The 14,719-nt window shown below is 44.9% G+C and overlaps 1 protein-coding gene across 1 annotated transcript in view; it reads right to left on the bottom strand.

Annotated features, from left to right (window-relative positions):
• Positions 1-3,874: 3,874 nt before the first annotated feature.
• The window catches only part of LOC144114471 (S-adenosylmethionine synthase-like), a 37,730-nt gene continuing 26,885 nt past the window's right edge, over positions 3,875-14,719 (bottom strand). Inside the window, exon 9 of the mRNA XM_077648221.1 lies at positions 3,875-5,203. Coding sequence (XP_077504347.1) covers positions 5,101-5,203 — 103 coding nt within the window. The 3' untranslated portion in view covers positions 3,875-5,100. The remainder of the gene's footprint in view (positions 5,204-14,719) is intronic.

Below are 14,719 nucleotides of genomic sequence, written 5' to 3'. Positions count from 1 at the left end.
TTTAAGCGTAATTTTTGTGTGATGCACTCGCTCCGACTACACGCTAATCGAAGAATTATGACAGACTGCTGTTTCCCAGCCAACGGCTGCACTTCAAAAGGACGAGAGTTATTTGGTGTTCCTCGATAATGATATGGATTATATTAGGGTCACCGAATTCCATAGAATTATGCTGCTTTTGTTGTTTTGAACGTAAGGACTGTTCACAAGGCCCCAAGTTTCTCTTATATACAAGCAGAGAGGTGCATGCATGACCTGCCAAATATATTTTTACGGTCAATATCCAGTTTTCCAACATTTTCTGAAGTGCCTTTGTCTTGTTGCTGCACCGCATGTGAAAAATTCCACGTAATAATGCGAAATTTCTCTTCCAAGCAATCTGTCACCTCACTGCTCTGGAGTGAAAAGCTGAGGACACGTCTGAAACCAAATGGTCATATTTTCTGAACTGCTTCCCTTAGTGGCTTGTGCTGCAACAAAATAATTTAGATGGTTGAGTTTCCTTTTGAATGGTGCTGACTACACGAAGTCTGACGAGGGGATGCGACGAGGTCTTCCCAATTCCTAGTGACTAAGTCGCTTTATTCGAGGGCAAATTTAACTTGATTTACTTTCTTTCAAAACATCAAGAAAAATCATCCCCTGAAAACTACTTATTTTCAATCCTATTGTTCCTGCCAGGGTAAACTAAGAAAGAGGAGCTACACAGGAAAAAAAATTGAAAATTTGTTTTTGAGGAAACGAAACGCCGCAGTAATTGTTGTCTCGCATGTCTCCATGGACACCCGAACCGCGCGGTAAGTGAAGGGAGGAAGGTGGGAGTAAAAGAAGAGAAGAGGGGGTGCCGTAGTGAAGGGCTCCGGAATAATTTCGACCACTTGAGGATCTTTAACGTCCACTGACATCGCGCAGCACACGGGCACCTTAGCGTTTTTCTTTCATGAAAACGCAGCCGCCGCGGTCGGGTCCGAACCCCCCGTTTTTGCGGAACCGTCTGGTCCAGTTGCTAAGAGACGCTTGCTTGCTGTCTCACTCTATATTCGTCGGGCAATCTCTCATTAAGGAATGAGTCTGGGCTAGTTGCAAAGCCATGTTTGAGGTAAAGCACACAGGAAGACGTGGGCTAGTGAACCCGACTGACAAGCTTTCATCTCTGCTGCTGCTGATATCGAAAGAGGACAAAATGTAATCTGTATGATATGGTTGCCCAGAAACACGCGCGACGAATTTTATTGACGTGGCTGCGTGACGGCAATGAAAAGAGCCTCTTTTCCCTAGTTGTGGTTTCTTTAAAAGCGATACGAAAAAGAAAATAAACCATTACTGGGGAAAATAGTCTCCTTTCGTTCGAGTCATGCAGCCACGGCTTTTTTGCTTACTTTCGCACAGAAGGTAGGTTTGGCACCAGGATATTCTTAGTGAGCTGGCACAAATAAGTAAAGAGAGGGGAGGGGTAATAATAATGGCCTCGTGGCATTAAGATAAAAGAAATTAAAAATTCAGGGGGCACTTTGTTGACCTAAAGTACGGTGAGACGAAAGCCTTTAGCGCGGTGTTGCTGGTTGTGTCACTGATGTGTAGTTAAGATGTTAAGTGCCCAATTGCTTGTGAATCTTAAATGCTGGAGGCACTGGAGGGCATTTGGGAGGCATCTATCCGATTCCACGCATTTCCACCAACACTTTCCAGCATCCTAGACAAGGAGAACTACATATGCATTGGCAGGAAGTAGCGTAGTCGTTAGCACGCACAGCTGCGGAAAGGAAGGATGGTGGTTAGAATCCCATCGTGCACAAAGTTTTTTCTTATCGAGTTAAAGAGTGTCATGGACGGACACGAGTATGAGCCATTAAAGGCTTTCGCCTTAATAAACTGAACAAAGCAATGTGACGAGAGCTTCACATACTTGCTCACCCGCAAGAGCACCTAAATAATGCGGCTGCCTTACTGGGAAACGCCTTTGTGATCAGGTCGTGAAGAAGCCGCTCGGAAAATTTTGATGTGACCTAGCAGGTTTTAACACTCTCCTTTCACCTTTCTTGGCCAACGTCATCAGTGCAAGCACTTGCCGCCTGCTGAACAAAACATGCGAATTCTGAGACCGTAGTGCAGAACGTGCAATGTGTACCGAGAAAAAAGGCTGCGGGAGAAGAAAGGCTGCGACGCGTAACGACAAGGAGGTGCCTCTAATCGGAAGAAAGGCGGCGGAGAACGCATAAAACTTGCAAAACCGAGGCGAAAACGGGCCACACCTCTTTGCTTGAAGTGAACTCTTAGCGAGTGTGTGTGATGCAGCAGTCGGAGACCAAGTTATGAGGGACTGTTGTGTTCCCGGGTGTTCTGGACACACTATTAAAGTGCACAGGCTATTTGGCTTTGCTCTTGACAGTGCACGCCGAAGAAAATTGCCAATCGCAGTTCAAACCAGACGGCCTCACCAACAGTTAACCCACAAGTATGAGGCAAGGCATACGAAACACTTGTTTTCCCCTCACCTCTCATTTCTCCATTCTGCCTGCTATCCTTTATTTCTGCTGCCCCAGCTCAGGTGCTTCAGTATCAATGGCAGATGCCGGGGCTAGCAAAAATCTTATCCTTCCTTTTTTATTATTATTTTAATAAACCACTACTACTACTATAACTAGAACAACTTCTGCTGGGGGGATGGAGGAATAATGCGCAACTTATCTTTGCATCCTCATAATCATTTAAATTAGCAGCCATAAAATGCACCTTCTCACATTGATTACATGGTGAATGAGAAGCTGCCTGAATGGCAGTCTGGCCAATATGCAACTGCAGCTCGAAATAAGTAATCCTGATTGTTTGAAAAGGAATTGAAATGTAGAGCATCCAGGTCAAGAGATCACACTAGAATATGCTACGCAAGTTGTAAGGATGCTATTATGAAGGAACACAGCGCAAAATGAAAGCTACAGAAGAGAACCAACACACTTGAGCGTGCAGACTTTTCACAAGACGCCGACTTTACCGGCAGATTAGATGCGAATAACGGTATACTTTAGAGTAACTAACTGTGATTAACTGTTTAAACAATCTCTGGTACTACTCTGTTGCTGTAGAATACCAGATTTCCTGAATTCCACGCGGCAGCTGCAGTTTTCTCTTCGAAATGACGCGCCGCCGCATTGCGCTCAATGCAGCTGAACGGGAGAGTGGAACCCAACATGCCCCCGCTGAGAGCGGTGTCTTCACCCTGAAAGCGGCACTGGCCCATCGATGCACCCTACTAGCAGCATCGAAATTGAAGAAGCAGAACCCCGAAGCATTTCGGTTCACGTTTGCAGCCCTCACTTCGAAGAGCCGCGCTATATTTAACGTGCATGGACTCTATGCAGCCCGCCATACATTTCGCGGCTTCCTTTGCGCATTGAAGAGATTCACCTTGCTGCGGTTCAGGGAATTCGTCTGAACTAGAGAGTGCGCTGTGCAGGACATGCGGCAACGATTCAAGCGCACGCCCACAGGCATGATGGCGGTCGCATAGTGACGATCTGCGGGGAATGTTAGCGGCACCATTTTCAGTGCATACTACCTTTGATGACAGCTTATGGTATATTAAACACAGTAGGAATCTTTGGATAAGCGAAAACAGAAAAAAAAATTGACGGCCGTTTTATTTTAATTTCACTGTATGTCGAGCAGTAAACCCAGCGGCCAGAGTAGTTTTGGCTAAGGCGGCAGACTGTAATTAGCACTCACATCATTTTAATTTTAGCAATTCTGCTTCAATGGGGCATAGCCCATTTGCAACATTTCCAGGTAAACGGTACCACACTGCCTCCAAAATACATTGCAATGATATTCCTACAACTTAAGTAGGTGGATGCATAAAGGGAGTTGCCCACAAGAGTCGACAGGCCAGAATGACCTTTATTACAGCAGGATGTATTACTGCGCGCAACAAAACCATGGCCCAACGGAAACAATGATATGGTCTGATGAATAAAAGGAATCAGCCATATTATACTTGCAATAAATGCAGGCGACGTCACAATCTGCTGGCTTTGAACCCACTCACAGTATTGTATTAAATAAAAATACCTTCGTCACCAATTGTATATAATCAAGTACATAGTGCCTAGTAGAGTCCAGACTACACCATCTCAAGCAATAATTCATTTGTGCAGCATGCAAATTATAACAGCTGTAAAGAACCATGTAACAAAGAAATTGTAACACCAGTACAAAATTTACGCCAATTCTTAACACTAAAGTGTTAAGATACAACAACAAAAGATATCAACAAAAGCCACATAGGCTGACTGCCTGTATAAAAGGGCACATCAACATATCGTGGGTATAAAAAGGTTCAAAAAATGCCCTGCAACAAAAATTTGCCTCAATTTCATGATTCGCTCAGCCGGTAGAAGAAAACCCTAACAAACTATCCCTGAACACACAGATGACAATCACGCTCACTCACATATCTGCCAGCTATAATGTATATGCAAGACAGGAATTTTGCAGGTAATAAAATTACGCGAGAAATTGTCTCCTTTGATTTAGCAAGGCAAAATGAATACAAGACCTACACCTGGCACACAACTATGCCCACTCGACGAATATGCACAATCTTTGCTGCACATGGTGCGTGTAAACGAGCCACATCAACATATTGTGGGTATAAAAAGGTTCAAAGAATATCCTGCAAGAATAACTTGCCTCAATTTCATTATTCGCTCAGATGAACAAACCCTAACAAACTATCTCTGAACACACAGATGACAATCACGCTCACTCACATATCTGCCAGCTATAATGTACATGCAAGACAGGAATTTTGCAGGTAATAAAATTACGCGAGAAATTGTCGCCTTTGATTTAGCAAGGTGAAATGATTGCAAGACCTAGACATGGCACACAGTTATGCCCACTCGACAAATATGCACAATCTTTGCTGCACATGGTGCGTCTTAACGAGCCAGATGCAAGACGGGAATTTTACAGGTAATAAAATCACGCGAGAAATTGTCTCCATTGACATTTAGCAAGGTGAAATGAACCCAAGACCTAGACATGGCACACAGCTGTGCCCACTCGACAAATATGCACAATCTTTGCCGCACATGGTACGTGTTAAAGGACCAGCTGCTTTGGAACCTCCCATGGGAATTCTTTGCGACCAAAGTGTCCATATGCACTGGTACTTTGGTAGATAGGGTTCTTCAGCTGCAAGTCTCTGCAAAAAAAAATAAATAAAATGGGGGGATTTGACTTCCTCCATGCAAAAAGCTCGAAAGAAAATAAATACAGTTGACGACTGAAAATTCTGACTTTTTCGCGGCACCATGACATGGCCCATAGAGGCAATGTATAAAAGTGCCTGGAATTGCGAACACACTGCAACTGACTGCTCGATTTTTCGGACCCCGTTCACACTTGCCGCCAATACCCAAGCCACCATATACCGTATTTACTCGAATTTAACGCGACTTCCAATGTAACGAGACGGGTGACTTTACATGCTGCCCAGCAGGAAAAAAATAAAACCATGAATGTAACACGATGAATAAGGATGCAAAACAAAGTATGCTTAATCGACATCGTGGCCAACATGTTTATTCATCTTCTTCACTTTCGGAGGCCAAGTTCAAGGAAACTGAGTCCTCCTTTTCACTATCGAAGTCTCCCGGTGACTTCTGCCATATCGATGTTGTTCGCCGCAGAGAATCCATTCCTCTTCATGAACGTTTGGGCCCACTCATGAGATGCTCTGAACTTCCCGTCTCCCGAGCAACATCTCGAAGTTTCCAACGGATCAGCTCGACACTGAGCCCCATGAGACGGTTGCACTGCTCGATAATAAAGCCTGCCACTTTTTTCTCCAGCTCGACATGATAGCCGTAGTGAGGACCATGAAATCCTTTGCGGTCGGGCTCACACTTAAAAAGCCCTTCCAGCTGCAGCTGCCATCCGCGGATGGTTGACTCGTTGAGGTCAAGCCTTCGAGCTGCTGCAGAATTCCCAACCTCTTCAGCTAACAGGATCTCTTTTCTCTTAAAACGAGCGTCACACTGAGCACGACGCGTTACCATTGTGTGCACTGAATCAATACACTGTGAGCGACGCCACAAGAACATGAACCGACGACGTGCCGAGTGCGAGGTCGCAACGAACACACACACAAGAAAAATGAGAGAACAACGCTTTGACTTTGGATGGAGGATTTGGTTTCTGTGGTACCCAGGTTGCCAGAACAAGATCGCAAAACTGCGGAAACCGAAACCAAGCTGATTGCCTTGAAATTACTGCACTGTGGCACTGCTCTAGGCCAATGGAAGTGTGGTATTCGATTAAAACGCGTGGGTAGACTTTAAGGGGAAAAAAATACCGGAAAAAACTCGCATTACATTCGAGAAATACGGTAATGTGTACAGTGGAACCTGATTAATTCAAACTGCACGAGATCAAAAACTCGATCAAATGAAATGAAATTCTAGCTTCAAGGGAGCCTCTTGAATTGCAAGGCTGAAATTCTGCGCGAGGCGGCACAAACTGCGCTCGCGTGGTTTAAAATTCGTACTGTTCTTTAACGTCGTCTGCCGCACAAACTTGAACAGTAGTCAGAGTTCGCGGAATTCATCTGTGCCGAGTCTTTCGTCCCGAATATGGGGAGAGGTAGCAGCGAAGCACATGGGAGGCGTACGGCTTCACGGTGACAGCGAGCCCGGAAGAAAATGGTGGTGCATTTCAAAGAGAGGTCAGCGTACCTGCGGCAAGACACATTGCAACCCTGACTTTTCTACAGTAAAACCGCAAACAACTGGCCTTTCGATGACACGCAAGAAGCCTCCAATTTATATGCAAGCCACCACAGAGTGCATACCGCCAGACACAATGCAAATTTTCACTCTAGTCGCTAGGCCTACCATACAAACCGGAATATAGGTCGAACTTTTTTCAAAAAACCATGGCGAAAAGTCAACCCCCGTCTTATATACCGGTCATGGGCGGAAAAACTACGGAAGTTTTTCTATCACCCATCCCCATCCATTCATCACCATCAAAACTCGATCACCATCGCCATCAGCAGCAGTGCGGTCGCACTGCCATTTTGCATTTCAGTTGTTTGGTCAAAGGCTGTGTTTTCACATTTTGTTTCAAAATGAGCAGAAGCCGGCGGCAATTCACAGTCACCTTAATTTAAAGAAAAACGCGATTGAGTACGCGGAAGCTCACGGAAACCAGGCGGCACAGCGCGAATTTGGAGCATCCGAAAAGAGCATTCAGTACTGGCGGAGGCAGAAGCTGCCCATTACAACTTGCAGCAACCAGAAGAAAACAACATTTTGTGGGCGGACCGCAGCGTATCCAGAATTGGAAGGAAAGGTTGTGCTGAGTGAAAGATTACTGCTTGTGACTGCCGTATGCATCCGCGTGAAAGCAGTAGAGATTGCGCATGCCTCTAGACTCACGAGGGCGCAATTCAAGGGCTCACCATCTTGGGTGCGGCGATTCATGAAGAGGAAGGGCTTTGCTCTACAGTGCCGTACTTGTGTGTGCCAGAAACAAACACACGGGTAATTGGCCGAGTGTACATACGAGGAGCATTTAAACTAAAAAAAAAACACTGTCCCCATTGTGCAACCTGTCGAGTCGCATTTGTTTCAAGGTAACGGTGTGTTTCGGTACTTTTTCCATTGAAAACAATTTTTTCATTTTTAGAATTAATTAGTTGTGGGGTCGACCTATATTCCGGCCCGACCTATAGTCCTGTTTTTACGGTAATTATGAAGGCCAACGCTTTGCCATCTTTGCCATCGTTTTGCCATCTTTGCGTTCTCATTCTGAGACCTTCGTACTGCGGGCGCAGTCCAGTTCCCACAGCGGTGTGTTTGCTTTTGCGTCTAGAGTTTGTTCCACCCGTGCATTCATCGGCGACATGCCCAGGGCAGCACAGCCAGGCCGAGCTCGTGAAAGCAGTCGCCGCTCCTCGTCTGTGCACATAACGCAAGGAGAAATTTAGTGATGAGGAGCTTCAGAATACCACAAAACTCCTTCCTCCCTTTCCACCGCCATAAAGTTCGCAATTTTTTTCAGTGAAATTTGATTTTCCGGACTGCCTGATTTTTCTGTCGTTTTTGCGGTCCCTAAAGGGTACGATAAAATGGTCATCGACTGTACAATGCAAAGAACACACTGCTTGGCTCTCAAAAGATGAGATATTGAGTGCAGATGAGTGTCAACTACACTCAAAATTTCTTTTCAACTTGGGGTAGTGATCAAGTATTTCTGCCATGCATATCACAGCAGACTGAATACTTTTCTCAGATTAACTTTGATATTAAAATACACTCATCAGGTGAGCTAAGCAGGACTACAATTTCACAAGTGGATCCATCAGGCTCCTGCTACTCAGCTTCAAACATGGAAACAAAAGCCAACTTTCAAAGAAAAGTGAACGTCCCTTTGCATGTTATATACACACAAGTCTGACTCAAGAGGCAAGATGGCCGAAACATTTTGCACAGTACTACAATTTTCATCACCCATGTTCAGCAGGAATGCTAAGTAAGCTGGGAGGTTACTCATCGAGGATGAGCTACATGAAATACAAAGCCAGAAAAGAGGGCTCAGATCCATCTATCAATGCATTGTTGAACAAAAAAATGTGGGAGTGAAACATCGTGCCACTTAAGCAAGGGCTTGCGCGAAAATTCACAAACCAATCCATTTACAACGAGTATGCAGTTTGCCAAAAGTCTCCTTTAACCAAAAGCTAAAGGCTCTAGACTCACGAGGGCGCAATTCAAAGGCTCGCCATCCTGGTTGCGGCGATTCATGAAGAGGAGGGTTTTGCTCTACGCCGCCGTACTTGCCTGTGCCAGAAACAAACACGCGGGCCGATTGGTGCGCGATATTGTTAAAAAATTTGCCGGGTGTACATACAAGCAGCATTTAAATGAAATTAAATACTGTCACCATTGTGCAACCTCTCGAGTCGCATTTGTTTCAAAGTAAGGATGTCTTTCGGTACTTTTCCCATTGAAAAAGATCTTTTTCATTTTTAGTATTGGTTAGTTAGGGGGTCGACCTATATTCCGGTCCGACCTATAGTCCGGTTTTTACGGTACCTGCAGCGGCGGTGGCAGCGGCGCGCTCAAGGCGTGGCTAGCTTTTGATTAGGGGCCTCGCGGCGGCTTTCGAGTTTCCTGCATCTCACGTCCGAGGCTACGATTGGACAGAGCGTGCGCTCCTCGAGAACACAGGGGAACGGGCAGCTGCTATTGACTGCTACGCGCACAGGCGCGATGGTCTCCGCCGGCTACCCCCTGCGAGTCACCTGCTCCGGCTTCTTGCTCTCCTTTGTGCAGTGTGTTCGCCTTTCGCCATTTATGTGTTCGTAGTCTTTACGGTCTCTCGCCGTGCCCTTTGCCCGTCAATCATTGCGTGGTTTGTCACGAGGCCTAAAATGAAATTCAAGACGTGACAAGCGTTTGGTGCAAGGGAGTGTTCTAGTCTGTCCGCATGGCGAAGCGCACTGCCGACAACTGCATCGACACTGCCAGTGTCCTAGGACCTGGCCACCTAGCCATCCAGCGAGCAGCTGAGAAAGATGCCATGCGCATGGGAAAGGCTGAGAAACAGAATGAGGTGAATACTGAGAGGCAACAAAGAAAGAGCACAGAGACAGCTCCAGCTATTCAGCAGAATCATTATAGACCTGGAAATGTCGGAACTCTTTAGTATTGATAGCTACATTACGGTAGCATTTCAAGCCTTCAGCGTGGCAGTGGCACGTGACCGTGGCGGCACTGCCACCGCCACGTGGTGCAGTGAAACAGAGCTGCAACAGCTGTACGCATGCGCCGTGTCAAGTGGGACGACGATGAAGAAGGAACGCCCAGCGAAATGGAGCGGCGAAAGATTGACTTTGCAATTCAACTGAGCAAGTTCCACTCGGCCAGCTGTAGCTATCGTGTCACTCCAGGTTTAACCAGAGCTAAACCACAGCCAATTTTTATCCTGTTCGTAAATAAATTTCTGAGGGCAAAGAAAGCCCATTTATTCAAGATACTGGGCTTGGAAGTTGTGGTAATTAAAATTTGGTTAATTAGTGAACGTCTAGGTAGTTACTAAATTCAGTGCTGTGCTAACATTTCTTAGCAAGGGAATTCAGAAGAGGGGCCTTGTCATTGCCTGGGGTACCCATCAAGGAATTACCATAATAAATTTCACAGTGCCAGCACGTTCTGCAAATTCTCCAAGCCTTTCCCAAGGAACCCATGCAAACAACCTCGATATACTCCTGTAACTTGAAAACCAGAGGGCAAAACTTTATCACACTTGGTAGTTCTTCAAACGTTCAAGCTGTGAGCCTACCCTGAAAATTTCATCAAGATATCTCAAGAAACGAAAAAGTTTGTGTCCTTTCAACCTTCGAAGGCCGTTTTCTCAGAATAAATTTTTTGCCTGGTGTGGCCGCTCTGTCAAGCTGTATCTCAGGAACTGCGTATGAGAAATTCATAGGGTTTCTTTTATTCCATACCTGAATAAATTTCTGTGGGCAAGCCAAGCCCGTTTTTTTCAAGACATTGTGATAAATGGTTAAAATTTGATTAATACAGGTCTAATCAGCGGACACTAAATTCAGGGCTGTGGTAAAATTTTTCAGCAAGGAAATTTAGAAAAAGGACTTTGTATTGCCCTGGGGTACCTATCCAGGAATGACAATACTGAATTTCACAGTGCCAGCACATTTTGCAACAAATTCTCCAAGCATGTCCCAAGGAGCCCATGCAAACCACCTTGATATACTCTTGTAACTTAAGAACCAGTGGGCAGGCACTGCTCCATGAAACTAAGTAGTTCTTCAAATGTTTGTGCTATGAGCCTACCGTGAAAATTTTGTTCAGATACCTCAAGAAATAAAAAAGTTGGTGCTCAAGGGTAGCCCTTAAACGACCACAGCGGATCAACAACACACAAAGAGAGAAGGATACACAACAAGCACTGAACTAAGAGTTACTTAGAAAAAATAAAATAAAAACGTTTTTAAAAGACGCTCGCTTTCATGTCAAACTGGCCATAAAACACTCAACGGTTAATCAAAAGCAGTTATCAATAAAGCAAACTTCTCATGTAGAGTCAAGGTCACGCTTCTGCAAGCTCCCCAAGAGGGTTATCTTGCCTCTGTGCTTGAATATTACAACCGTGCCACCCAAGAATGGCATACACCCTATGCATGAACCGCAATGTTCGGCCAAGTTTCTGAATGGCCGACTTTAGAGGGATTGAAAATGCTTCCATAATCATATGTTGTCTTTTTACATCACATAAAAAAAGGAGGCACACAAGTCAGCAGTGCGACCTTGACTCTGCATGAGAAGGAATTTGCTTTCACTGATAACCCCTTTTGATTAACAGTAACCACATGTTTTGTGACCTGCTTGACAGGCAAAAAGGGAGTCTTTAAAAATAAGGTTTTTTCTGAATAAAGCTTAGTTGACAGTTCAGCTCCTTTTTGTGTGTCTGCTCATTGTGTGTACTCATTGTGCACTGGTCCTATATAATGATTCACTCAAAATGTTTACATTATTTGATAATAAACAATAGTTGCTGTTTTCCCCAATCGTCAAAGTATGTGAAAAAAACTTCAAAAAACGGTGTATATTAAAGGGAAATAAAATTTCCCAAATGTTCCAATTTTGGAACAATGGCAAGTGAAAGGTTAATCAAACTCAAGAGCTCTATTTTAAAAAAATACGAGAGACCACTGGTGATGCCATCAACACTTGCGCAGCTACAGACTGTTGCAATGCTAAGCGCACGCTATGCAAAAGCTGCTTGTTATGAGGAGGGTCACCAATGCTGTAAGGACGGATTTATAATTCTGACCGAATCAGGAAAATACATCATCCAAACTCTGTACTGAAAAAAGCAAGACTGTCACATGCAATCTCTGCGTCAAATTCTAGTGCAAATAAGTGAGCGGTTTAACTGAGAGAAGCATCTTACAGAGCGCGTTTAGTGTTGCAACAGTCTATATACTCCATCTCATAAGTTACTTGCATTGCAGCACTAGGGAAGCTAAGGAGTTCCTCAGCCAATCGGGTGAGTGCGTTAAACATGTTCCTTCGTGCCTAGTCATCTGCGTGTCGTCTGCTTGCAGCATACACAGATATGGTTAGAAAGGAGTATAAATCGACGCTGTCTACACATCATAAGCATTAGCACGCTTGCGTACATGCGCATTTTGAGGGATGTTAAGTCACTGTCACATTCGCACCTTTAGTTCAACATAAGTAAACAGAGACTCAACGATAAGCTCAGCCTAGTGGTGCCATCTGGTCACAAAAACAAGAACCATTTTTGTCAATGAACTGACACTCCTCTTCAGTTTTAGAAGAAGCAGAATTGTCAGTTTATATAGAAAATAATGCTATTTATCGTTCATATGTTTTGTAAGGGGAGAGATGAGATGAAGCGAAAGCCCGGTGGTCCATTTATGGCCAGTGAGCATATAGAAAACGGCAGTAACAACAAATCCAGTATGAAGTGAAGGGTCCTGCTTCGAAGGGTGGCAAAACGCTGAAAACTGGTTCTTGGGAAAAGGAAATGGCGCAGTATCCTTCTTACATATCTGGGGACACCTCAACCAGGCCATAAGAGAAGGGATAAAGGAGGGACTGAGAGAAGAAAGGAAGAAAGAGGTACTATAGTGGAGGGCTCCAGAAAGAATTCGATCAGGTGGAAATCGTTTTTAACGTGCGCTGAAATCTCACAGCACACAGGCGCTTTTGCATTTCGCCTCCACTGACATGTGGCCACCACGGTCTGGTTTGAACCCGGGTACTCCAGACCAGTAGCAGAGTGCCGAACCACTGAGCCACCGCGGCACCATTTTAGAAAAATATTTTAGCACCCGCAAGAGCCATGCACGCTAAACTTGGGAAATAGCATCCGTAACAAGAGCGTATGGCAATGCTTGATTTGAAATAGCGTTAGACACATGTACGCTACGAAGCACACTATTTTTTAACGTACATTCTGCAACGTCAGAACATCACCTCTGCACTCATCGCAACTTTAGTAGTGCTGCGAGGGACTACTGAGATGAAGTATACTGAAGTTATTTAAGTGGGGACACTACTTTTTGCAGCCAGAAATCTGGAGAAAAAAAAATGTTTATCTTTTCAGTTTCGTGATCTAAAGCCTTTCCACAGCTACCGCAAAAACCGGACTATAGGTCGGACCGGAATATAGGTTAACCCCCCCAACTAACCAATTTTAAAAATGAAAAGAAAATCTTTTTCAATGGAAAATGTACCGAAAGACACCCTTACCTTAAAACAAATGAGACTCGACAGGTTGCACAATGGTGACTATTTTCATTTAAATGCTGCTTGTATGTTCACCCGACCAATTTTTTGAACACTATCGCGTGCCCATCGACCCGCATGTTTGTTTCTGGCACACAGAAGTACGGCACCGTACAGCAAAGCCCTTCCTCTTCATGAATCACCGCACCCAGGATGGCGAGCCCTCGAGTTGCGCCCTCGCGAGTCTAGAGGCACACACGATCTGTACCGCTTTCACGCGGATGCATTCAGCAGTCACAGGCAGCGATCTTGCATGCAGCGCAACCTTTCCTTCCAATTCTGAATACACTGCGGACCGCCCATGAAATTATGTTTCCTTCTGCTTGCTGCAAGTTGTAATACACAGCTTCTGCCTCCGCCAGTACTGAATGCTCTTTTCGGATACTCCAAATTCACGCTGTGCTCCCTGGTTGCCGTGAGCTTCCGCGTACTCAATCGCGTCTTTCTTGAAGGCGACTGTGAATTGCCGCCAACTTCTGCTCATTTTGAAATAAAATGTGAAAAGCAGCCTTTAACCAAACAACGGAAACGCAAAATGGCGGTGCGACAATGTCTCCACGCCCCACTGCTGCTGGTGGCGATAGTGACGGAGGCTGTTGACTTCTTCCACCCATTGTTGCAAGACTTTTGTAGTTTTTCCACCAATGACCGGTATTATTTAAGACGGGGGTAGACTTTTCGCCATGGTTTTTTGAAAAGAAGTTCAACCTATATTCTGGTTTTTACGGTATCTACGAATTCTCACCTAATTCGTGCATTATAGTGTTTCAAAGACGAATCCGGATGCTTTGTACTTTAAATTAACGTCAAATCACACCGAACTGTGATCACGCAGAGTCCGAGAAATAAGAACTCCATCGACACCACTTTGTTTGAAAGGTCGAGATTCAGGCTATTCCAAGTTTCGGTTGGGAACCATGAGCAAGCCCTGGAAGCAGTAAACAAAAACTGTGCGAAATGCACACTGCTATTGGCCTCCCAAATCATATGACAAAAATGGCAACTTTTGGTTGTGTGGCGGAGTTGACCGCTAGCAACCCAGCACCATTTTGAGTTGGTTGCGCCTTTCCAATGTCACGGCCAAGCAAAGTTCGTTGGGTGGAAACTGCGGAATATCCTTATTCGCGCAACGCCTTAGGCCTAAAATGAAGTGAAAGGTAGAGATCCGAAGAGTGCTGGGTACGCTGCATCATCACATCCTTTTGTCTACAATCAGCAACGAAGCGGCAATGCTTTGGGATGGCCCGATAACTGCGTAACTAGCGGTGTTTAAAGCGAAAGCGAGGAGTGAACATGGATCTTTTGAATGAGATTCCAGCCGTGTACAGGCAGCACAGACTTCACTGTGCAGAAGAGGAAGCGATACCTAGGCA

Source organism: Amblyomma americanum, chromosome 1 (assembly GCF_052857255.1).
Source record: "Amblyomma americanum isolate KBUSLIRL-KWMA chromosome 1, ASM5285725v1, whole genome shotgun sequence".
Taxonomy (NCBI): domain Eukaryota; kingdom Metazoa; phylum Arthropoda; class Arachnida; order Ixodida; family Ixodidae; genus Amblyomma; species Amblyomma americanum.
The sequence above is the reverse complement of the archived record's forward strand: the minus strand, read 5'-3'. Positions and strand labels throughout refer to the sequence as shown.